At 41.9% G+C, this 24,992-nt stretch overlaps 1 protein-coding gene across 1 annotated transcript; it reads right to left on the bottom strand.

The window, feature by feature from the left end:
* Window positions 1-518: 518 nt before the first annotated feature.
* On the bottom strand, window positions 519-24,215 carry LOC112228308 (NEDD4 family-interacting protein 1-like). The gene is made up of 7 exons (XM_024393507.2): window positions 24,020-24,215; window positions 15,979-16,066; window positions 15,569-15,699; window positions 13,105-13,192; window positions 12,798-12,922; window positions 12,106-12,172; window positions 519-1,085 (listed from the first exon to the last, which is right to left on the bottom strand). Exons 1-7 carry the CDS (start codon window positions 24,047-24,049, stop codon window positions 982-984), a joined length of 633 nt encoding a protein of 210 aa, XP_024249275.1. The 5' UTR covers window positions 24,050-24,215; the 3' UTR covers window positions 519-981.
* Window positions 24,216-24,992: the final 777 nt, after the last annotated feature.

The raw sequence follows: 24,992 nt of genomic DNA, 5'->3' as shown, positions 1-24,992 counted from the left end.
GAGCAACCCCAAACATGGAGGGAACTATTCACTGCAGATGTGTACTCTACTACGCCAACATCAATCTCAACTACCTCAGTCTTACCCGCAGTAATACATTAGATACCCCAGAACGATTGTTAAATAACGAAATGCAGTAGACTGTAGAGATAGGTAATTATGGTGATAATAAACCCGAATACTGATTTACAAGGGTTGTGTACAAAAACCTGTCCCAATCAAAACCATCGATGCAAGTTAAGGATTGATGAGTGTCAAATACGATTGGTACATAAACCTGAACAGTTCAACCAATTTTTGGTAGCCGTGCAGGCCTCCCTTAAAGGAGCTTTGTCTCAAGGTGACTCCCTGCTTAAATAAAAAGGTTAAATCAATTCCTCGGATACTCCTTAAAATGTCTGAAATGCACTGACAAACCCTAGCAACAAGGTTCCAATGCCTACCTCGATCACTGTATTAACTAGGATTTCCAGAGTGAAAATGACACTTGAATACAAAATCATTCAGTTTTCTACACATTGAAGACACATCTTAAGACACTTTAATTTCATTATCATATACACATCAAGAAAAAAGCACTGCTTTTGATAAATGACTCAATGCTCCGATCCACAGACAGAACTCAATGGTAGTGTCACAGGTTCAGCATACAGCTGAGCAGTCTCCATATCAAACACTTTGAAAGAGGACAGAAAAAGACAAGACTACCCCCTATTGGCTAAAAGGGGCACAGTACATAACCATTGCTACAAACTTAGAATAATATGTAAGGCATTATTTATACATCACAGACTTGATTGCAAATAGCACTTGACAAACCACTAATGATTGAATAGTTACAGAATTGTCAGCATCCACCAGTTTACATCAAGAGACTGAAAGTGTATCGTCCGATTCAACGACAGCAAAACATTTCTCAGCCTCCCGTGACGGAGTTTAGAAGCCAGAGCAAACTTCTCTATAGAAGTCAGATTTCCACTTTTAGTAGATGAAAAGGACTCTGGTTCGCGGGAGAGTAGAAAACGAGTCAGCCATTTTGCGTATCTTGGCGTAGTTGATGAATCCTCTGAGGAAGAGCAGGAATCCTGGAAGACAGAATACAGGAGTCATTTTTCTACAATGTTTTTTTGGGCCAGCAAGTCAACTCCCAGCATCAAACAAGGCATTCTAGCTAGTGTGAGTGTTAAATCTCCATGCATACTGTCCATTCAATAGATAGAGTTGAATGGCGGGAACACGTTTTGGGAGGTAAATCTCAGTAACCCACTCTCTTCCTGGGAAAAATAACTGCAAGAAACCGGTAAATTATAATACATTATTTATATGAACAGCATGGCATGAGCTGGAACTGTTAAATTATATGAGATGTCTAAATCGGTCTTCTCTACGGCCTCTGCATGATGAATCATCAATGCTCAGGATGGGCACAGACCCATCTCAGATTGGAGCGCAGTTCACAATTGCATGCAGATCTTCTCATCATGGTAACTGTTTTTCTTGTGACGGGTAGGCCTACATTTGCGGCAGCATAGTCTATAATATAAAGATCGAATGTGCGTCTAATTTACCCAACTCCACCTGGCTTTCAGGGTCACATTTTATTTAAAGTAAAGATTTTTTAATTTATTGCAGCTGCAGAGTTTTAAAAACAGCCCATCACTCAAATATCGTTGCTTTAAATCTCTCATTGCATCCAAAAGAGATAATCCAGTTCTAGAGCGATATATAGCCCTATATGTCCTGGCCTACCTCTTTCAGGGATTACATTTAATGCAGTATTAGCCTTATATGTTTTAAAATTAATGATGGCTTATGAATAATAAGCTTCTAACTTCTAGCCTCAGTCTCTTGTGCAATACGCAAGCACCTGTGCTCCACTAGCCTCGTAAAAAAAAAAAAAAAAAAAAAAACGCTCCTTAGCTCTTGGAGTCCCATGCAGGAAAAGCTAGACTAGAATAGCTTGCTGGACATTTTTTATACCAATAGACTTTTCAAAGAGGTAGCAAGTTTGTATGTTGAATGTTAAATACAGCAGCCAATAGAAATCAAGGGTAGTTTGAAAGAGCAAACGCACGATGGCAGTAGGCTACAGCAGTTATTTATTTAGACCCATAACTATTCAATTATCTTCGTCAAGAGAAGTGAGATCCTTCTCCATCTAATTCTAGTCTTATAATATTCAAGGATGTCTTTAGAATGACGAAGATGAGGACAACAAAACATATAATTTAACTGTTGAAAGCGAGGAAGAAATTAAACAATAGAAAGAGCCTACTAGGCTAATAACATGAGGAATATTATGATAAATATATACACATTCTTCAAAGTAGCCACTCCTTGCCTTGAAGGAATTGCAAACTCTTGGCATTATCTCAACCAGCTTCACCTGGAATGCTTTTCAACAGTCTTGGAGTTTCCACATATGCTGAGCACTTGTTGGCTGCTTTTCCTTCACTCTGCTGTCCAACTCAAACTATTTCAATTGCGCTGATGTCAGCTGATTGTGGAGGCCAGGCCATCTGCTGCAGCACTGCATCACTCTCATTCTTTGTCAATTAATTTTTTTTTTTTTTAACTAGGCAAGTCAGTTAAGAACAAATTCTTATTTACAATGACGGCCTACACCAGCCAAACCCAGACAACGCTAGGCCAATTGTGCTCCGCCCTATGGGTCTCCCAATCACGGCCGGTTGTGATACCCTGGTTCGAATCCAGGCTCTCTCTCTAGTGACGCCTCAAGCACTGAGATGCAGTGCCATAGATTGCTGAACCACTCGGGAGGTGTGTTGGGTCATTGTCCTGTTGAAAAACAAATGATAGTGGGACTAAGTGCAAACCAGATGGGATGGTGTATCTCTGCAGAATGCTGTGGTAGCCATGCTGGTTAAGTGTGCATTGAATTCTAAATAAATCACAAGTGTCAACAGCAATGCACCCCCACACCACCTCCTCCATGCTTCATGGTGGGAACCACACATGCGGAGATCACCCATTCACCTGCTCCGTCTCTCACAAAGACACAGCAGTTGGAAACAAAAATCTCAAATTTGGACAAATCGGACCTAAACGACAGATTTCCACCGGTCTAATGTCCATTGCTTGTGTTTCTTGGCCCAAGCAAGTCTTCTTATTATTGGCGTCCTTCAGTAGTGGTTTATTTGCAACAATTTGATCATGAAGGCCTGATTCACACAGCCTCCTCTAAACAGTTCATGTGTATGTTACTTGAACTCCGTGAAGCATTTATTTGGGCTGCCATTATCGGAGGCTGGTAACTCTAATGAACTGATCCTCTGCAGCAGGGGGAACGCTGGGTCTTCCTTTCCTGTGGGGGTCCTCATGAGAGGCAGTTTCATCATAGCGCTTGATGGTTTTTGCAACTGCACTTGAAGAAACTATCAAAGTTCTTGACATATTTCAGAATGACTGACCTTTGTGTCGTAACTTCTTTGGGATAGTGGGCGGTATTTTGACGTCCGGATGAAAAGCATGCCCAAAGTAAACTGCCTGTTACTCAGGCCCAGAAGCTAGGATATGCATATATCTTCAAAAGGTAAGGCATATATTATATCGCTATTTGACTTTCGTGTCGCAACTCCATGGTTGAAAATGATTTGTTATGCTTTTGTGTGCTGGGCGCTGTCCTCAGATAATCGCATGGTTTGCTTTTGCCGTAAAGCCTTTTTGAAATCTGACACGGTGGCTGGATTAACAACAAGTTAAGCTTTATTTTGATGTATTGCACTTGTGATTTCAAGAAAAGTTTAATATATATGTCATATAATTTGAATTTGGCGCTCTGCAATTTCACCGAAAGTTTTTGAAAACACCAGTGTACCACTAATCTGCAAGAAGTTAAAGTAATGGACTGTCATTTCACTTTCCTTATTTGAGCTGTTCTTGCCTTAACCAGTTGGATTTAGGGGGCGCTATTTTAATTTACGGATGAAAAACGTTCCCGTTTTAAACAAGATATTTGTTAAGGCATTTTTCGGTCGATTTCTCAGCCAAGCATGGTGAAGAAACGGGAGCTTTTTCGCCTACAAAAATAATATTTTTGGAAAAAAGGAACATTTGCTATCTAACTGGGAGTCTCCTGAGTGAAAGCATCCAAAGTTCTTCAAAGGTAAATTATTTAATTTGGTTGCTTTTCTTATTTTGGTGAAAATGTTGCCTGCTACCAACAGAGCCTAGCATAGCATTATGCCATGATAAACTTACACAAATGCTTGTCTAGCGTTGGCTGTAAGGCATATTTTGAAAATCTGAGATGACAGTGTTGTTTACAAAAGGCTAAGCTTGTGTTTGAATATATTTATTTCATTTGCGATTTTCATGAATAGGAAAAGTTTCTAGGGCTATTTATGTCCGTTGCGTTATGCTAATGCATTTGAGGCTATGATTACGCTCCCGGATACGGGTTTGCTCGTCGCAACTGGTTAATATGGACTTGGTCTTTTACCAAATAGGGCCATCTTCTGTATACCACCCCAACCATGTCACAACAACTAATTGGCTCAAATCCATTAAGGAAAGAAATTCCACAAATGAACTTTTATCAAGGCACACTTGTTAATTAAAATGCATTCATGAAAATACAAGTCTCACATGTATCGAAAGCCTAGAATCTTGCTAATCCAACTGCGTTGTCAGATTTAAAAAAGGATTTACTGCGAAAGAATACAATGCGATTATCTGATTATCATAGCCCCATAAAAAAAAACAATTTTAACCAGCACAGGCGTAACAATCACAAACCGCATTAAAATAAATAGTTTACCTTTGACGATCTTCGTCTGTTTGCAATTCCAATGCTCATTGTTACACAATGAATGAGCCTTTGATTGATAAAATCTGTTTTATAGCCTGACACTAAATATTTTGTGAACCGCTTGTCGTGAATTCCGTCTCATTCAACTTAACACATTCCAGGTAAATAACCCACACAGAACGTGACTTTTCCAGTCATGTTTGGTTTCACTGCAATCAACTGGTTTGTTTGTAACACAATCAAACGTGATGGGCCATTTCGCGGGACGTACTGACTGAAAGAAACCGATTTGAAGACAAGTCATGACATCATTGCGCACCAATGATTTGCCCGCTGATTCGTTGATTGACTGTCTTAACCCAATGACCACTGATCTAGCTGGGTAGATAGCCAATGAGCTGAGCTAAACGGCAATACGCCATGTTTATGTGTTGCAAGATGTAGTAAGCTCCAGCGTAAAGTGAGTCATTTGCTATTGAAGTTTCATACTGGAAGGAGAAACACATGTTACGCACTGCATTGTTTGGTGAACGCGCAGTTAAGACAGTCAATCAACAAAACAGCGGGCAAATCATCATCATCTCCCCAATTTCGTAGTGTCCAATTGTTTAGTAGCTACTATCTTGTCTCATCGCTACAACTCCCGTACGGGCTCGGGAGAGACGAAGGTTGAAAGTGATACGTCCTCCGATACACAACCCAACCTAGCCGCACTGCTTCTTAACACAGTAGGGCGCATCCAACCCGGAAGCCAGCCGCACCAATGTGTCGGAGGAAACACCGTGCACCTGGCAACCTTGGTTTGCGCGCACTGCGCCCGGCCCGCCACAGGGGTCGCTGGTGTGCGATGAGACAAGGACATCCCTACCGACCAAGCCCTCCCTAATCCGGACGATGCTAGGCCAATTGTGTGTCGCCCAACGGACCTCCCGGTCGCGGCCGGTTACGACACAGCCTGGGCGTGAACCCAGGGTCTCTGATGGCACAGCTGGCGCTGCAGTACAGCGCCCTTAACCACCCGGGAGGCCCAAGACAGAGATTGTTGTAGGACAATTCATTTAGCGATTGTGGAGGAATATTTTTTGAATGGGAGAGGACATCGTTTTGGACTGGTAAGTTCTTATCATGCTAATGCCCTTTGAAATTAATAATATAAAATATTATTTGCGATTTTTTTTTTCAATTTTAGAAGCAATGTATAAACATGTAATGTCATGAAATGTGAGATGCTCGTGTCTGCCGCCCCACCCCAACCCACATGAAATAGCCTATTTGAGGCTGTTGAGGAGAGGGCAGGACCACATCAATGGCCAAAGTGAAATGGAGACAGTAGATACAGCTGGTCTGTTGTAATATAAAAGAGACAGTAGATCTAGCAGGTAATAATGATATATTCAACCTAATATATTCAACCTTCAACACTCTCTCTCTCATATATATATATATATCTGTTTATTATACCTGTTGATACAGGGTTCATATGTGAAACTATTCTAACTGAACATTTTCTTTCACAGTGACACCGACTCCAAATGGGAGTCTTATCCGGTGTCCTGTGTGAATTTAAGTATGCCCTCTCTAATTCTCTCTTTCTCTCTCTCGGAGGACCATGCGTCAGGACTACCTGGCATGATGACTCCTTGATGTCCCCAGTCCACCTGGCCTTGCCGCTGTTCCAGTTTCAACTGTTCTGCCTGCGGCTATGGAACCCTAAACTGTTCATTTTTACCCGAGGTGCTGTCCTGTTGCACCCTCTACAACTACTGTGATCTCCACCCGGCACAGCCAGAAGAGGACTGGCCACCCCTCATAGCCTGGTTCCGCTCTAGGTTTCTTCCTAGGTTTTTGCCTTTCAAGGGAGTTTTTCCTAGCCACCGTGCTTCTACACCTGCATTGCTTGCTGTTTTAGGCTAGGGCTATATAAATAGATTTGATTGAGGACTGAGGGTCTTCCAAATATTGAAAGTGTGTAAATAGTTACCCATGTTTTTGTGTATATATATTTTTTTTTATATATATATTTTTTTTTAAATTTTTCATATATTTTTTAATAAACAATTATTTATTTTTTCATTTATTTTTCTCTTTTTTGGGGGGTGTGTTAGAATACCATTTTGGTATTTTGTACATAGTTATTTGTTTCAAAATGTATACCTTCACCAATTTGGCCACATTGGGCTACTTGTGTGGCATGGTAAATGTCATGTAGCACACTCATTTTGGAAGTTATCATTCTGAAACGTTGCACAAGTACTGTTGCCCTCTTATATTTTTCACTGAAATTGTCCCCATCATCCTATCTGAATGTTTGTTTTATCCTGTTCATTTTAAGATAAGAAAAAAAAGGTATGTTTTTTTTCCATTGTTTTATCGAAACCAGATCTATTGTGTTATATTCTCCTACATTCAATTCACATGTACACAAACTTCAGAGTGTTTTCTTTCAAATGGTACCAATAATATGCATATCCTTGGTTCTGTGCCTGAGCTACAGGCTGTTAGATTTGGGTATGTCTTCAGGCGGAAATTGCACAAAGTAGGGGGGGGGAGCTGTAAAGAGGTTAATGAAGCTGCCAGTTGAGGACTTGTGAGGAATCTGTTTCTCAAAGTAGAAACTAATGTACTTGTCCTCCTGCTCAGCTGTGCAGCGGGGCCTCTCACTTCTATTCTGGTTAAAGCCAATTTCCGCTGTTCTGTGAAGGGAGTAGAACACAGCGTTGTAAGAGATCTTCAGTTTCTTGGCAATTTCTCACATGGAAGAGCCTTCATTTCTCAGAACAAGAATAGACTGACGAGTTTCAGGAGAAAGTACTTTGTTTCTGGCCATTTTGAGGTTGTAATCGAACCCACAAGGGCTGATGCTCCAGATTCAACTAGTCTAAATGCGGACAGTTATATTGCTTCTTTAAAATCAGGACAGTTTTCAGCTGTGCTAACATAATTGCAAAAAGGTTTTCTAATGATCAGTTAGCCTTTTAAAACGATAAGCTATTACAATGTGCCATTGGAACACAGGAGTGACGGTTGCTGATAATGGGCCTCTGTACACCTATTTAGGTATTCCATTGAAAAAAACAGTTGTTTCCAGCTACAATAGTCATTCAGAACATTAACAATGTCTACACTATTTTTGATCAATGTTATTTTAAAATGGACAAAAAAAGTGAGTATTTCAAAAACAAGGGTATTTAAGTGACCCCACTTTTGAATGGTAGTGAATGTGTCAGCCTACCAATTATAAAAATAGGCCCTACTATATTTCAAAATTAAAATCGAATTCTCTAGCTAACTCTCTAGCTAGCATGTGCGGACCCAGAATCGCATGTTCTCTCCCTGCGTTATCATGGTTTGAATGATGTGCCTAATTCAAGTCCATATAATACAATACAGTACAGTAATACAGTTCACACTCAAAAAGATTGGCCTACTGAAGCTAGTTTCATTTATTTACCCAAGAGAACATATACGCTACATCTATGGGCTTTTCTGTTGTGCAGTAGCCTACATCATATATGTATTGGATAACACTACAATCATTTGGGCTTGAGCTCATTAAAATGTAATTCATGTATGGCTCAGGAAGCTTCAGGCTTGAATTAATCAAATCCAGGCATATAAAAAGTATTTAGTCAGCCACCAATTGTGCAAGGTCTCCCACTTAAAAAGATGAGGCCTGTAATTTTCATCATAGGTACACTTCAACTATGACAGACAAAACGAGAAGGAAAAAAAAATCCAGAAAAATCACATTGTAGGATTTAGTCAGCCACCAATTGCCCTACTGTACCTATTTATATAGGGTAGCCTAGTGGTTAGAGTGTTGGACTAGTAACCGGAAGGTTTAACCGGAAGGTTACAAGTTCAAACCCCCGAGCTGACAAGGTACAAATCTGTCATTCTGCCCTTGAACAGGCAGTTAACCCACTGTTCCTAGGCTGTCATTGAAAATAAGAATTTGTTCTTAACTGACTTGCCTAGTTAAAGAAAAGGTCAATTTAAAAAATTATGCTTTTGAATGACACTTCCGGTTTTAGCGGGAAATACTGGGTTAACGAGGAGAAAAGTGATTTATTCTCGGGATGGAACATTTGTAAAATACCGTGAAAATATTCAAACCTCATAGATACCGCTGGGTATTTCTATAAATAAAAATGGGCCAATGTGTGACAATTAGGATTTTTAAAAATCTATATGGTTTGAAACAAATAGAATGGACTTTCGTGCAGTTCCATGTGCACTTAGGAATAAAGTGAATATATGCAAATTAGCCTACCAATACACCAACATAGGTCTAGGACTATACATCCTTTAAGCAGGGTTCAAACAGACATTGGCAAGTCATTCAAGGACTTTCAGAGAATTTTCCAAGCACTTAATTGTAATTTCCAAGGCCCTGAACATTACACAATTGTATAATTGATATAATTGTACATATAGGGCCAACGCAGGGACACATAAAGCCATGAATAGCCGTAGCATTAATCTCACCATTTGAAACTCACTAACGCAGTTTTTACAATGAGAGACTGACCAAAAAACCATGTTTCTTTTTTAATGAAAGGATTTGTATGGAAAACCAAGTTGATGCCAACAGATGTCGTCCTCGTAATAACCACACATGGTTTTACTGCAAGAGGAGCACAACACCTTCCAATAGATGGGAAACAAACGAAAGTGGCCACATCTCTAACAAAAACAAATAAGTTTGAGGGACCAGGAGAACTTATAAACTGGCTACAATAACTTTTTATGCACCAAATTGAGGAAATGTCATTTTAAGAAGGTAGGCGTATTACAGTACTTGAATTTCCAAATTCAAGTAGGCTACTTCAAGCCCCTTGAATGGTGTAAAATTGCAGGTCTACCATGGAAAACAAAATGTATGTTGTTATTTCATTACCTGATCATATCATGAATAAGCCCATTATCATTATATCCAGAATAATAACTAGGAATAGCGTTTGGGTGTTGCGTACTAGTCTATCCTACACAATAGTGCACAGTAGACTCAGCGTCCAATCCAAGGCATAAAAACATTAACTTGCTGCTTTTTTGTTTAATCTAACGAGACCCTGCTGTAAATCAAGCAGACAACAGATCAACATAAATTCTCTAGGGATATTAGATCCAACGTGGATCCAGGCACAACTGTCTTCACCGACATAACGAATGAAACACTTAAATATTATGGACATTCCTCACAAGCACCTTTTTTCCAGCACTTGGACTGTTGTTGCTCGCATGTGCTTCCACAACAGCTGTTCATCACGTGACTGTCATTCTGAAAATGTCTTCCATGTAACTAATCAGCTGGACACCAACTGCGCATCCAACAAGTATTATGCATAATTAAAGAAAAACCACGTTAATGACAGTATCGATTTAGGTTTAAGGCATCAAAGTAAGGTGACTTCCAGTTAGAAGCATTTGATTTCGCAATGCATACATGATTATGTGCCCATGAAAACTGTTTTCACCCCGTAGCATAAGGAGACACGAAATGTTTAGTTACACTGAATTTCTGAGATCTCTATACAAAAAATAAAATATATAAATATACACAGCTCAAAAAAATAAAGGGAACACTTAAACAAAGTAACTCAAAGTCAAATCACACTTCTGTGAAATCAAACTGTCCACTTAGGAAGCAACACTGATTGACAATACATGTCACATGCTGTTGTGCAAATGGAATAAACAGGTAGAAATTATAGGTAATTAGCAAGACACCCCCAATAAAGGAGTGGTTCTGCAGGTGGTGACCACAGACCACTTCTCAGTTCCTATGCTTCCTGGCTGATGTTTTGGTCACTTTTGAATGCTGGCGGTGCTTTCTAGTGGTAGCATGAGACGGAGTCTACAACCCACACAAGTGACTCAGGTAGTGCAGCTCATCCAGGATGGCACATCAATGCGAGCTGTGGCAAGAAGGTTTTCTGTGTCTGTCAGCAGTGTCCAGAGCATGGAGGCACTACCAGGAGACAGGCCAGTACATCAGGAGACGTGGAGGCCATAGGAGGGCAACAACCCAGCAGCAGGACCGCTACCTCCGCCTTTGTGCAAGGAGGAGCACTGCCAGAGCCCTGCAAAATGACCTCCAGCAGGTCACAAATGTGCATGTGTCTACTCAGACGGTCAGAATCAGACTCCATGAGGGCCCGACGTCCACAGGTGGGGGGTTGTGCTTACAGCCCAACAACGTGCAGGACGTTTTTCATTTGCCAGAGAAGACCAAGATTGGCAAATTCTCCACTGGCGACCTGTGTTCTTTACAGATGAAAGCAGGTTCACACTGAGCACGTGACAGACGTGACAGTCTGGAGCCGCCGTGGAGAACGTTCTGCTGCCTGCAACATCCTCCAGCATGACCGATTTGGCAGTGGGTCAGTCATGGTGTGGGGGGGGGGATTTCTTTGGGGGGCTGCACAGCCCTCCATGTGCTCGCCAGAGGTAGCCTGACTGCAATTAGGTACCGGGATGAGATCCTCAGACCCCTTGTGAGACCATATGCTGGTGCGGTTGGCCCTGGGTTCCTCCTAATGCAAGACAATGCTAGACCTCATGTGGCTGGAGTGTGTCAGCAGTTCCTGCAAGAGGAAGGCATTGATGCTATGGACTGGCCTGCCCGTTCCCCAGACCTGAATCCAATTGAGCACATCTGGGACATCATGTCTCGCTCCATCCACCAACGCCACACACACTACTGAGCCTCATTTTGACTTGTTTTAAGGACATTACATCAAAGTTGGATCAGCCTGTAGTGTGGTTTTCCACTTTAATTTTGCGTGTGACTCCAAATCCAGACCTCCATGGGTTGATAAATTTGATTTCCATTGATAATTTGTGTGATTTTGTTGTCGGCACATTCAACTATGTAAAGAAAAAAAGTATTTAATAAGAATATTTCATTCATTCAGATCTAGGATGTTTTATTTTAGTGTTCGCTTTATTTTTTTGAGCAGTGTATACAAATAAAACTGTCCGATAACTAAATGAGATTTAACTAACTGATTATTGCTTAATATATGATATAATTTACATTGCCATAAATGCACGGTTTATGTAACAATTTGACAAATCTGTCAACATAGGTTTTAAAATCAACTCGTGAATTTTTATTGAAAATAGCTCTGATCCCCATTTATTTATTAATGTAAATGAAAATAAACTGGCAGATTATTATCAATGACTTAAACAGCTGTAACAAGTTGTCCAGTGTAGGAAAACCTCACTGGTACCCTAATTTATAAGACCCCTCTACACCAATGCAACAATGCATTTACATGTCTAGTACTACAATTGAAAACAACAAACAGAGAAGTGGTTGTACCTACCCATTACCAGGAACACCCACCACAGCCAGTACTGCCCATCAAAGTACCCAGGGAAGTAGGTGGAGAACTGGGTAAAAAAACAAACATGAACAGATAAGTTGACCACTCAGAGTAAACATGAACGTGATCTTGGGTTCTGGAAGAGGGAAAACTACACCAAACTGAAGTGCTTTGCCATCAGATCACTACTCCAAGATGCCAACTTTGATTGTTGGGAAAGAGCTCAAGTTAAGCATGTCACTGCAGTGTTTTACACTCACTGTATCCTGTGCATGTGACAATAAAACTTGAAACTAAAGCTCAGAGGGCGTTGGTAGTGATATCTTGTGTAAAATAAATAAATATATAGGCACGCACTAAATATTGCCTGGCCATGCCCACAGGCGGTAGTTTCTCCTCTGCAATGAGTCTGGATCTGAGTACTTCCCTGACCCTTCACCATGGGTTGGGACATAGCCACGTGGGTAAAGCGGAGGTTAGAAAATGCATTATTGGCTTTGATACACGGATTAGTTAGAGACGATCCAAATCGTGCCCCTAGTCACCACAAACGACTTCAAATGATTGCAGTCTCAGACTAAAGAATGTAGCAATCTACAGAACAGCGGAATCATTTAGCGGGTGTTGTCAGGCTACTGTAAATATGCTCCCAATAGTTGAATGGGTAAACTGAAATGTTAGTGATATGTTACCCGGACGATGAGGATCCACTTGATGAGTGACAGGCCGAAGCCAGAGATGGCTCCGTAGCGGCCAGCTGCTGAGGTGGTCAGACAGAAGGACAGGAAGAAACCGATCCAGTTGAAGAGGAATGCCACTGAAGAGTAGAGAGAAGGGGCTTTAAAAACAGACCTGTGCATATGGTCGAATAGGATGGGCTGTTTCAACACAAATACTATTCTTAGATCACATCAATACCTTTATCATCAAATAAATACATGACGCGCCTCTTCATTTTGCTGGGTGTATTATACTAAACCCAGTCAAGATGTGACTTACTAAAAAAGGTCAACATGAAAATCCCATCGTTGCCTATCTGTAGCTGGTCCGCATCCTCAAAGTCATCCCTGGCTGCAAAGTCATCATCCTGCAGAGATAAAGAAATGGTGGAGAATATCATCAAGTCATTTTTAATGATGGAAACCTCATAGCACTATATCAACCAAGACAGCAAACATTTATGCTACGAACACGTTCTTCTCTTTACATTGCCCTAATGTAGTGGATGTACAAGTTATTCAGCTGGAGAGGTTTCAATTCAAATTGTCATTTTCATTTTAAAATGTACCTTTATTTAAACTAGGCAAGTCAATTAAGAACAAATTCTTATTTACAATGACGGCCTACCCCGGCCAAACCCTAACAACGCTGGGCCAACTGTGCGCCACCCTATGGTACTCCTGATCACGACTGGTTGTGTTACAGCCCGGGATTAAACCAGGGTCTGTAGTGACGCATCTAGCACGGCAATGCAGTGCCTTAGACCGCTGTACCACTCAGGAGTCAATGTAGTTATAAGAATAACATTTAATGTCCCATCAGGAAATACAGCACTACAGGCCGACAGACGGGTCTCTGCAAATGGCTGCCACATCCTGTTCTTATGGTACTATTCTATTCCACACACGTCCACAGCATTACTGTCGAGTTAGTACATCAAAAGTCTCCAACCGTTCCATGCTGTACACATAGCACGCAGTGTGGCAAAAATACAGACCAGTCATTTAAATGGACGACACGTAAGCTGGTAAGGCAAAAACATTTCCCACTAGAGGGCATAGATGAGCCATCGCTCTCAGGGCGTGTCCGACAGTGATTATTAGGGCGTGCCTGCCAACAACGCATTACCCCACCATTTCAAAACAGACTCGACCTATACCGAGTACAGTTATACAGTGCCTTCGGAGAGTATTCAGACCCCGTGACTTTTTACACATTACAGACTTATTCTAAAATGGATTAAATCTACACACAATACCCTGTAATAACAAAGCAAAAACAGTTTGACAGTTTTGCTAATTTATTAAAAATACAAACCTTAAAAAGCTCACATTGACATATGTATTCAGACCCTTTACTCAGTACTTTGTTGAAGCACATTTGGCAGCAATTACAGCACTGAGTCTTCTAGGATATGACGCTACAATCTTGGCACATCTGTAATTGGGGAGTTTCTCCCATTCTTCTCTGCAGAACCTCTCAAGCTCTGTCAGGTTGGATGGGGAGCATTGCTGCACAGCTATTTTCAGGTCTCTCCAGAGATGCTCGATCTGGTTCAAGTCCGGGCTCTGGCTGGGCCACTCAAGAACATTCAGAGACTTGTCCCGAAGCCATTCCTGCGTGGTCTTGGCTGTGTTGCTTATGGCCGTTGTCCTGTTGGAAGGTGAACCTTCACCCCAGGCTGAGGTCCTGAGCAGGTTTTCGTCAAGGAGCTCTCTGTACTTTGCTCTGCTCATCTTTGCCTCAATCCTGACTAGTCTCCCAGTCCCTGCCGCTGAAAAACATCCCCACAGCATGAGGCTGCCACCACCATGCTTCACCGTAGGGATGGTGCCAGGTTTCCTTCACATGAGACACTTGGCATTCAGGCCAAAGAGTTCAATCTTGATTTCATCAGACCAGAGAATCTTGTTTCTCATAGTCAGAGTCTTTAGGTGGCTTTTGGCAAAGCTCCAAGGAGGCTCTGTGGCTTTTACTGAGGAATGGATTCCGTCTTGCCAATCTACCATAAAGGCCGGATTAGTAGATTGCTGTGGAGATGGGAGAATCTGCCATCAGTACAACCATCTCCACAGAGGAACTCTAGAGATCTGGCACTGTCAACTGTGGGACCTTATATAGACAGGTGTGCCTCTTTCCAAATCATGTACAATCAATTTAAATCACAGGTGGACTCCAATCAAGTTGTAGAAACATCTCAAGGATGATCAATGGAAACAGGATGCACCTGATCCTCAATTTCAAGTCTCATAGCAAAGGGTCTGAATGCTGATGTAAATAATATGTGTTTTTATTTTTAATACATTTGCAAACATTTCTAAAAACCTGTTGTTGCATTGTCATTATGGGGTATTATGTTTAGATAGATGAGGATATCCATTTTAGAATAAGGCTGTAACATATCAAAATGTGGAACAAGTCTGAATACTTTCCCGAAGGCACTGTATACCTACACACACCCATGGTTAAACAGGCCTACTTTTATATTATATTATATTATATGCAATGGGGTTCATGGAGTCACTTTCAGAAGCTAGCCTGCATCCAGCTCAATGTAAATAGTACACAAAACTGAGGCAAGTTCGGTTACTTGGGAGATCAGCCACGCCAATAGACAGGGACTGAATTCCTTTCTGCCACACCCACAACACTGAGGAACAACACAGAACCTGGATGAACAGAAAATAGTCCAGCAAAACCACAAGGGATGGCTATGTGGAGTTTATAGTGCTGGAAGACTCACCCTTTCAGAAACCAAGGGAACATGGACTTCAGCCTTGGTTCTCTCTGCCTCGTCATAGGAAGGGAGAGTTGTGGCCACGTTGTATGACGGTGGCTTGGGGAACCCCCCATCCTCTTTGTAGTCAAAATAAGCTAAGAGAGGTAAATAAGTTAAAAAGGCTACTGTGTTACACTTGAGTGCCATATATCCCTTTTTGGTAGGCTAATTGCTGTAACACCATAAGTAAACCTAATGCTAGGCTAGCAGGGAAATCTCCTCTGTCAAGTATCTTTTTTTATGACTTGTCCTAGTTTAGTTCTAGACTGTAAATGTCCAATGACTCTGGGGGCAAAGGTAAAGACATTGACCCCCAGGCCAACCAATAACACTCCACTGTGATGTGAGTATTTGTGTATGCATTGAACTATTACCTGCATTATCTGCTGCAATGCTGCTGTAAGGGGGCGGGGCTTCAGCTGCCACCTGGAGAACCTCCTCTGGCTCCTCTTCATTGGGCAGCTGAATAGGGGAAGAGTCAAAAAAACTGGTTATGCCTAGGTAACAGAGAACATCAACATGACCTAGTGAAGATATCAGTTCAAGCCCTGGAGATAGTGCTCTTGTTTTATTCAGGCTCTAAGCTAAAGGGTCAGGCGAGTACATATTATATCAGACTTCTGGACCAGAACACAAAATACCGAACGCTGGCCGTTCTCAGTAGATCACCTGCTGGGTGACGAACTGTCACGATTCAGCATGTAGAATCATCAGGAAATTAACAGAAAATGAAGGCTGATGTTCTGTAATCAGAAGAGACGAGGCTGTGCACTGTCGACGTTTGCTGTTTCGTTCCCTCTCGTAGAATAAAAAGAAGAAGTGGTCACACTCGGTTTCAGCATCATGCTTTGACAGAAACTCACATGACCACCTACTTATTTGACAAAATGGCAAGCAGACAGTTCCCCATTTTGGTTGTTATTTCTTTCATTATCATAACAGGTCGCTGAACGATCTATGGGAACTCCTTCCCCTTCACGGGATATGATTGAAAAAGCATAATATAAAAGAAGTTTAGTCACGCCACGCACTTACAGTACCCAGGTGACGATCACTATAAAATGAGGTATGGTGCGACTAACTGTTTTCCTCACCATCCCGGAGTGCAATTTCAACTGCCCCAAACAGAACTTGATCATTCCCAAAATTAAAATACAATCTTTTATTTTGATGTTTTGATATGCCAACATGGGGCTAAGACTAGGTCATTTCCAGTGCTTTTAGAGTAATTGGTGTAGATTTCATAACCTTCATTTGTTAAGAAAAACTTTTAGCATCTCGTGGTATATTGTTTAATTTATTTTGTGACATGAGTCTTATATCAAAATATCACAGATGACACAAATGTTCAACTGCCCCTTTAAGGGCGGGAGGTTACCGTAGTAATGCGACTCCAGTCATGTTTGTGCCTCTGACTAGTATCCGGGGTGCTTCTCTTCCCTAGCAGTTGAAACTAAACATTGAAAAACAACCTAGCTTGTGAACAAAACAATATAAATAGCCAAGGAACACAAGCTCAAAGTCTCACTTCTGTAGACTGTATGCCTGTGCGCAGCAATTCTAAAAATGAATCTGTCACTCAGCTCTTCACGTGTGCGCACACAGTCCCCAGCCAGGCAGTGTTGCAGCGCGAGGCAGAAATGCTTTCAACATTTTACTGTGTGCATTCGGTTCAGGAGATACAACCATATTCTCTAGAATACCATAGTAGCTAGCCATAGCATACAGACAATGCAAATGGCACAGCAACTCCCTGCACGCGAAATATCCGCTCCGGGCTGGCGGACCCGCAGACGAGCTGGGAGAGAGTCAAATGTGCATTCTAATAGACCTACTTGCCCAACATTGGAATGATATTCTAATATTATACATTTTCATAACCTAAAATCATTACATATGCGATGCCGAGCCAGCCATAGCACTGTTTGAAACCTGGACGTTTTACATTGCATATCTGACCTTGCTTTTAATAGACTACATTCCAAATCCGACCACAGAAACAAAGCAGACTTTCTGATATGCCATTGAAAGCATTCTTCTACTGCCCAAAGTCAGTAAGGCAGAATTCTATTGTTGCATCTTCAGATATTCTCTAAGTTTCTACCATTAGTCTGTATATCCATCTCTGTCGCATTATAAAAACTGTTCGCATCAGGTAAGTATTAGAGAATGGTGTTTAAACATTTTAGGACGCCCTTAATTTCGAGCCCTGGCTGTGAGTAGTTGATTTGTTTGTTAAAGTTAGATTTATTTTTCCCCACACACAAAACAATACAAATAAAACATTGTACAGCATAAAAACATTGAGCATGGACATCCAGACATATCCTCCAACATAGAACACATACACAATCAAATAGTATCTCACAAGCTACAACACGGAATTAAATGGGTTCACAAGCCATCACTTCCCAGTTTTAGGAATTGTTGATTTTGATCTAATCTAGACCCCCACTGTCGTTATTGTGCTGGCCCATACTAGCTAATTTGTATTGTTTTTTTTGTCCGGAATTTCCATCCTTGTGTGTTCGCTAGCTAGCTAGTTATCGGGATATACTCGAAGCTACCGCAAAAGTTAGCTCGTAGCTAGCTAGCTAAATTAGCCACACATAGGTACCTAGTTGGTTTGTTGGTGGTTGTTGACCCGCCATGTTGGGCCAGTCCCTGCACACTAGCCCGTTGATCTAGCATTCCCATTCTCTCACTTGGAGTTCTGCTGTGACCACAGTGCTCAGCGGTGCTGTAGGCTACCAGTCCTCGCTTGACCAAGTCCACCAACGCTGAGACTGACAGTCCATTCTTGACTGCCAGTCAGATGGCTTCATATAGGCGGGAGTCTCGACTCCGAAGCACAACGGGTACTTTCTAAGCATCCAAAGCCAATACCGAGGCAATCGAAGCATACAGAGACAAAAAGCTACGGTGTTACCTTTTTCTTGGAACACTTCTCTTGTGTGAAATCTGTTATTTCCACACTGATTCAGTGCTGTACACAGGATGTCATTCCACCCATGTCAACAGAGCAGCCTAACAAACAACGCAGGGCATCTGATTGCATCCTACGCAGGACACATGACAGCACTGCTTCAGCCAAAAGGCTTAGCAATTCAGCAGCGATAGTGACTTTCAATTAGAAAAAAACTGTAGGAACGCAGAGAAGCACAGATGGAGCTTAATTTCAAACCATAGAATGCATCAGCCAGCAAACGATTACTCACGTCCCACAGCCTTAACTGGGATTCCAAGAAACCAGACTCAAACACTCAGCCCTACCGAAGAGGTGGAGCACAACATAGCCCAAGATGCAGAAGCGCACCATATGCAGGCGGTGTCCCCTCTGTTTCTGCATCTTGGGCTATGTAGTGCAACACTGTTTCCCTGAGCACCACCTTTCCAGCTGAAAAAGGTCAACGAGTGTTACACACTCTACAACATATTTTTGACTCCCACACTTCAGGAGGGTCTTAAACAACACCTCACAACCCTGCTCAAAAGCAAACACTTTGTTCAGAAATCTCCTTGCTCCTGAAAAAAACATGGAATTGAAGAAGTAGAACCAGCACAAAACTGCAGGATCTACGCAATATTTTTTGGTGCAAAATCTGAGATTTGAGTTCTACCCTTCAGCAAGTACATAAGTGAAGCGCTAGCCCCCCCATCGCCAAGCAGGAGTCAGGGTCCTGAACTACTTAGACAATTGGCTAATATGTGCAGGGTCACAAAGCCTTGGCACACACATCCATGGTCCCACATCACCTCTGAGTTGGGACTAACAATGAACTTGGAAAATAGTTCTCTGGTACCCACTCAGTGTGTGCACTTCCTGGGCTTGACATCGGACACTCAAATCATGCGAGCAACACTCTCTCCAGAAAGAGTGATATATTTGAAAAAGACAAAAAACTAGACATTTCAATGAATTGCTGGAGGAGAGAAATACAATGGTGGCACCCAACACTTCAAATTCCCAGTGGAGTTCTTCTAACTGCATCTCACAACCGGGTGACTGACCAGATGCCTTCCAAAAGGGATGGGGAGCAGTCTGGAAATCAGTCATGATTACATGGTGTATGGTCAGCACTAGAGGTTGACCGATTAATCGAAATGGAAAATTAATTAGGGCCGATTTCAAGTTTTCATAACAATCGGAAATCGGTATTTTTGGACAACGATTTGGCCATTTTTTAAAAATATATTTTTTTACACCTTTATTTAAGTAGGCAAGTCAGAACACATTCTTATTTTCAATGACGGCCTAGGAACGGTGGGTTAACTGCTTTGTTCAGGGGCAGAACGACAGATTTTTATCTTGTCAGATCGGGGATTCAATCTTGCAAGCTTACGGTTAACTAGTCCAACGCTCTAACCACCTGCCTCTCATTGCACTCCACGAGGAGTCTGCCTGTTACGCGAATGCAGTAAGAAGCCAAGGTAAGTTGCTAGCTAGCATTAAACTTATCTTATAAAAAACAATCAATCATAATCACTAGTTAACTACACATGGTTGATGATATTACTAGTCTGTCTAGCGTGTCCTGCGTTGCATATAATCGATGCGGTAGGCATTCGCGAAAAAGGACTGTCGTTGCTCCACCGTGTACCTAACCATAAACATCCATGCCTTTCTTAAACTCAATACACAAGTATATATTTTTAAACATGCATATTTAGTTAATATTGCCTGCTAATGTGAATTTCTTTGTCACTTTTCTAGTCAGGGGTTATGCAGCAGTTTGGGCCGTCTGGCTCGTTGCGAACTGTGTGAAGACTTTCTTCCAAACAAAGACAGAGAACTTCGCCAAACGGGGGTTGATTTAACAAAAGCGCATTTGCGAAAAAAAGCACAATATTTGCACAACTGTAACCATTCCTAACCATAAGCATTAATGCCTTTCTTAAAATCAATACGCAGAAGTATATATTTTTAAACCTGCATATTTAGCTAAAAGAAATCCAGGTTAGCAGGCAATATTAACCAGGTGAAATTGTGTCACTTCTCTTGCGTTCATTGCACGCAGAGTCAGGGTATATGCAACAGTTTGGGCCGCCTGGCTCATTGCGAACTAATTTGCCAGAATGTTACGTAATTATGACATAACATTGAAGGTTGTGCAATGTAACAGGAATATTTAGACTCATGGATGCCACCTGTTAGATGAAATCAGGAATGGTTCCGTATTTCACTGAAAGAATAAATGTTTTGTTTTCGAAATTATAGTTTCCGGATTCGACCATATTAATGACCTAAGGCTCGTATTTCTGTGTGTTATGTTAAAATTGAGTCTATTATTTGATAGAGCAGTCGGACTGAGCAATGGTAGGCACCAGCAGGCTCGTAAGCATTCATTCAAACAGATATTTTGTGCGTTTTGTCAGCAGCTCTTCGTAATGCTTCAAGCATTGCGCTGTTTATGACTTCAAGCCTATCAACTCCCGTGATTAGGCTGGTGTAACCAATGTGAAATGGCTAGCTAGTTAGCGGGGTGCACGCTAATAGCATTTCAAACGTCACTCGCTCTGAGACTTGGAGTAGTTGTTCCCCTTGCTCTGCATGGGTAACGCTGCTTCGAGGGTGGCTGTTGTCGATGTGTTCCTGGTTCGAGCCCAGGGAGGAGCGAGGAGAGGGACGAAAGCTGTACTGTTACACTGGCAATACTAAAGTGCCTATAAGAAATACAATATGAAATACAAATCGTATAGAGAGAAATAGTCCTATAATAACTACAACCTAAAACTTCTTACCTGGGAATATTGAAGACTGATATGAAAGCTGGTGGTTCCTTTTAACATGTTATCATGTTCTGAGCAGGGAATTTAAATTAAATGTTAGCTTTCTTACATAGCACATATTGCACTTTTACTTTCTTCTCCAACACTTTGTTTTTGCATTATTTAAACCAAATTGAACATGTTTCATTTATTTGAGGCTAAATTGATTTTATTGATGTATTATATTAAGTTAAAATAAGTGTTAATTCAGTATTGTTGTAATTGTCATTATACCAAATAAATCAAACAATTTCTTAATTTAAAAAATATTTAATTTATTATTAGTATTATTATTATTCATTTATTTTTATAATTATAATTATTATTATTTTTCTTTAAAATCGTCCGATTAATCGGTATCTGCTTTTTTTGGGGTCCTCCAATAATCGGTATCGGCGTAATAATAGTAATCGGTCAACCTCTAATCAGCACCATGGACAAAGGCTCACATCGATGAGCTGGAGCTCAAGGTGATTCATTTTGCACTCTGGCACTTCCTCCCAGTACTGAGAGGACGGATACGGGACAGAGAACACAACCAGTAGTTTCACACATCAACTGCACCAGGTAACTACTGCTTTGGGCAAACAGACACCTCACATTCTTCAGAGCAATATTTTATGAATCAGTAATTTTACCAAGTAAGTTGACTGAGAACACGTTCTCATTTGCAGCAACGACCTGGGGAATAGTTACAGGGGAGAGGAGGGGGATGAATGAGCCAATTGTAAACTGGGGATTATTAGGTGACCGTGATGGTTTGAGGGCAAGATTGGGAATTTAGCCAGGACACCAGGGTTAACACCCCTACTCTTACGATAAGTGCCATGGGATCTTTAATGCCCTCAGAGAGTCAGGACACCCGTTTAACATCCCATCCGAAAGACGGCACCCGACACAGGGCAATGTCCCCAATCACTGCCCTGGGGCATTGGGATATTTTTATTTATTTTTTAGACCAGAGGAAAGAGTGCCTCCTACTGGCCCTCCAACACCACTTCCAGCAGCATCTGGTCTCCCATCCAGGAACTGACCAGAACCAACCCTGCTTAGCTTCAGAAGCAAGCCAACAGTAGTATGCAGGGTGGTTTGCTGCTGGCAAATACACCTGCCAGGGGTGGAGAATCAGGCAGCAGGCCTCTCTCCAGAGGAGGTCCAGTTCCTTCAGACTGGAGGATCTATCCCACAGTAGTGGCAATATCTGGGCACGATTCAGAAGAGCCGTTGCCAATCTGTTAGCATCACAAGACTCAACCCATTGTCCTATGTTGTTCTCCATAAAGGGTCCAGCAGGTGTGTTCTCTGGAGTGATGAATCACGGTTCAACATCAGGCAGTCAGAACGACAAATCTGAGTTTGGCGTATGCCAGGAGAACGCTACCTATCCTAATGCATAATGCCAAAATGTACACTTTGGTGGAGGAGGAATCATGGTTTGGGCTAGGCCCCTTAGTTCCAGTGAAGGGAAATCTTAGAGCTACAGCATACAACTACATTCTAGACAATTCTGTGCTTCCATGTTTATGGCAAGTTTTGGGACAGCCCTTTCCTGTTTCAGCATGACAATGCACCCGTGCACCAAGCAAGGTCCATAGATAAATGGTTTGTCGAGATCAGTGTGGAAGAACTTGACTGACCTGCACAGAGCCCAGACCTCAACCCCATCTTACACCTTTGGGATGAATTGGAGCACCAACTGCAAACCAGGGCTAATCACCTAACATCAAGGCCTGCAGCAATGTTCCAACATATAGTGGAAAGCCTTCACAGAAGAGTGGAAGCTGCTATAGCAACAAAGGTGGGACCAACTCCACATTAACGCCCATGATTTTAGAATGAGATGTTCTATGAGCAGTTGTCTACATACCTTTGGTCATGTTGAGCGGCGCAGCGGCCTAAGGCACTGCCTCTCAGTGCTAAAGGCGTCACTACACACCTGGGTTCAAACCTAGGCAGAAGCCAGCCGTGACCGGGAGACCCATGAGGCGGCGCACAATCGGTCCAGTGTCGTCCGGGTTGGGCCGGCAAGGATGTCCTTGTCCCATCACGCTCTAGCCACTCCTTGTGGCGGGCTGGGCGTATGCACGCTGACCTCGGTCGTCAGTTATATGGTGTTTCCTTCGACACATAGGTGTGGTTGGCTTCCGGGTTAAGCGAACAGTGTGTCAAGAAGCAGTGCGGCTTGACAGGGTCATGTTTCGGGGGAGGACGCATGGCTCTCCGTACGGGAGTTGCAGCGATGCGACTAGACTAACTACTACCAATTTGATATCACGAAATTGGGGAGACATGGGAGTAAATGTAAAAAAATCAAATAAAATGTAGTGTAGCTTGTTAGCTAGCATTATTAGCTAACGTTAGTTACACTATCAAAACATTACCATTACGAAAGTTGACCAAGTTAGCAAAAATGCATTGCTAACCAAGAAAACAACGACTAACATGTTAATGTAGCTATAAAGCATCATGACGTGTTTATATTAATTTGTTAACTGACGTTTCAATCATGGTGCCATTCAAAACAACGAGGCCTAGCTAGAGCCATCCCATCACCAGTGTTTCTTGCAAACCTCTTACTAACGTTTGCTAGCTGTTAGCTAATGCTTGCCAACGTTAACTCAAAGACACGAGAAACGTTTTACTCACCTGCTGATATCTAGCGCTTGGCTCAGACATCCTGATATGAACAGAGGAAAATCCTTGTATTTAAACAATAAATCAATTAGATTATCACCAATGTAACGTTATTCAATTCATAAATTATAGCTGTAATGTAAACTCTTTCCTCGGGACACTGTCTCTGCTCAGGTCCCTCCCCTCGTTGTTTCTTCTTCTTCGTCTTGTTCTTCTTCTTTGGGATTGGGCTGGCAGATCGCATCCAACGTTTAAGGTGCATACACCGCCACCTACTGTACTGAAGTGTGAGGCCAATCACGGCCTACTTACATTACCTTATCTTCACAATGTTGCATTCAAACCTGCGATCCCAAACTGTAGTCTACTCCACACAACTTCCTCTCTCCTACATCCCATTCTCCCCACCTCTTCCTTTACTGACTGGTGTGCACAATGCAATTGCCTTCCCTTACTACAAGCATCCCACTCCCTTTGCCAAAGATTGAGCCCTTTTGCCTGGATCAAGGACTTGACTTCCCTGCGGCCCAGCGGGACCTGAAAATCTACTCCCTCTCTCCTCACAGCACACTTATATCAAAGTTTTTTATATCTAAACCAAGATAGATCTCAACCTGTCGTTTCAAACGGGAACAAATGAGCCATAGTGGGCAACACAAGCAATGGGGTTAGCAGAACCAAGCAGGAGCTAGCGAGATCCTATTAGCGCATTCATTTGCACATTTCCTATTAGCGCATTCATTTGCACATTTCCTATTAGCGCATTCATTTGCAAATGTCCTATTAGCGCATTCATTTGCAAATGTCCTATTAGCGCATTCATTTGCAAATTTCCTAATTAGCGCATTCATTTGCAAATTTCCTAATTAGCGCATTCATTTGCAAATTTCCTTTGGGGAATTCCTACTAAACAACGCAACGTCGTCTGGTCTGCTGTCGGGTTGTTTTCTTTCAGATGTTGATTTGCACTGATTGTTTACTGAAA

Source organism: Oncorhynchus tshawytscha, linkage group LG30, assembly GCF_018296145.1.
Source record: "Oncorhynchus tshawytscha isolate Ot180627B linkage group LG30, Otsh_v2.0, whole genome shotgun sequence".
Classification (NCBI taxonomy): domain Eukaryota; kingdom Metazoa; phylum Chordata; class Actinopteri; order Salmoniformes; family Salmonidae; genus Oncorhynchus; species Oncorhynchus tshawytscha.
The sequence above is the reverse complement of the archived record's forward strand: the minus strand, read 5'-3'. Positions and strand labels throughout refer to the sequence as shown.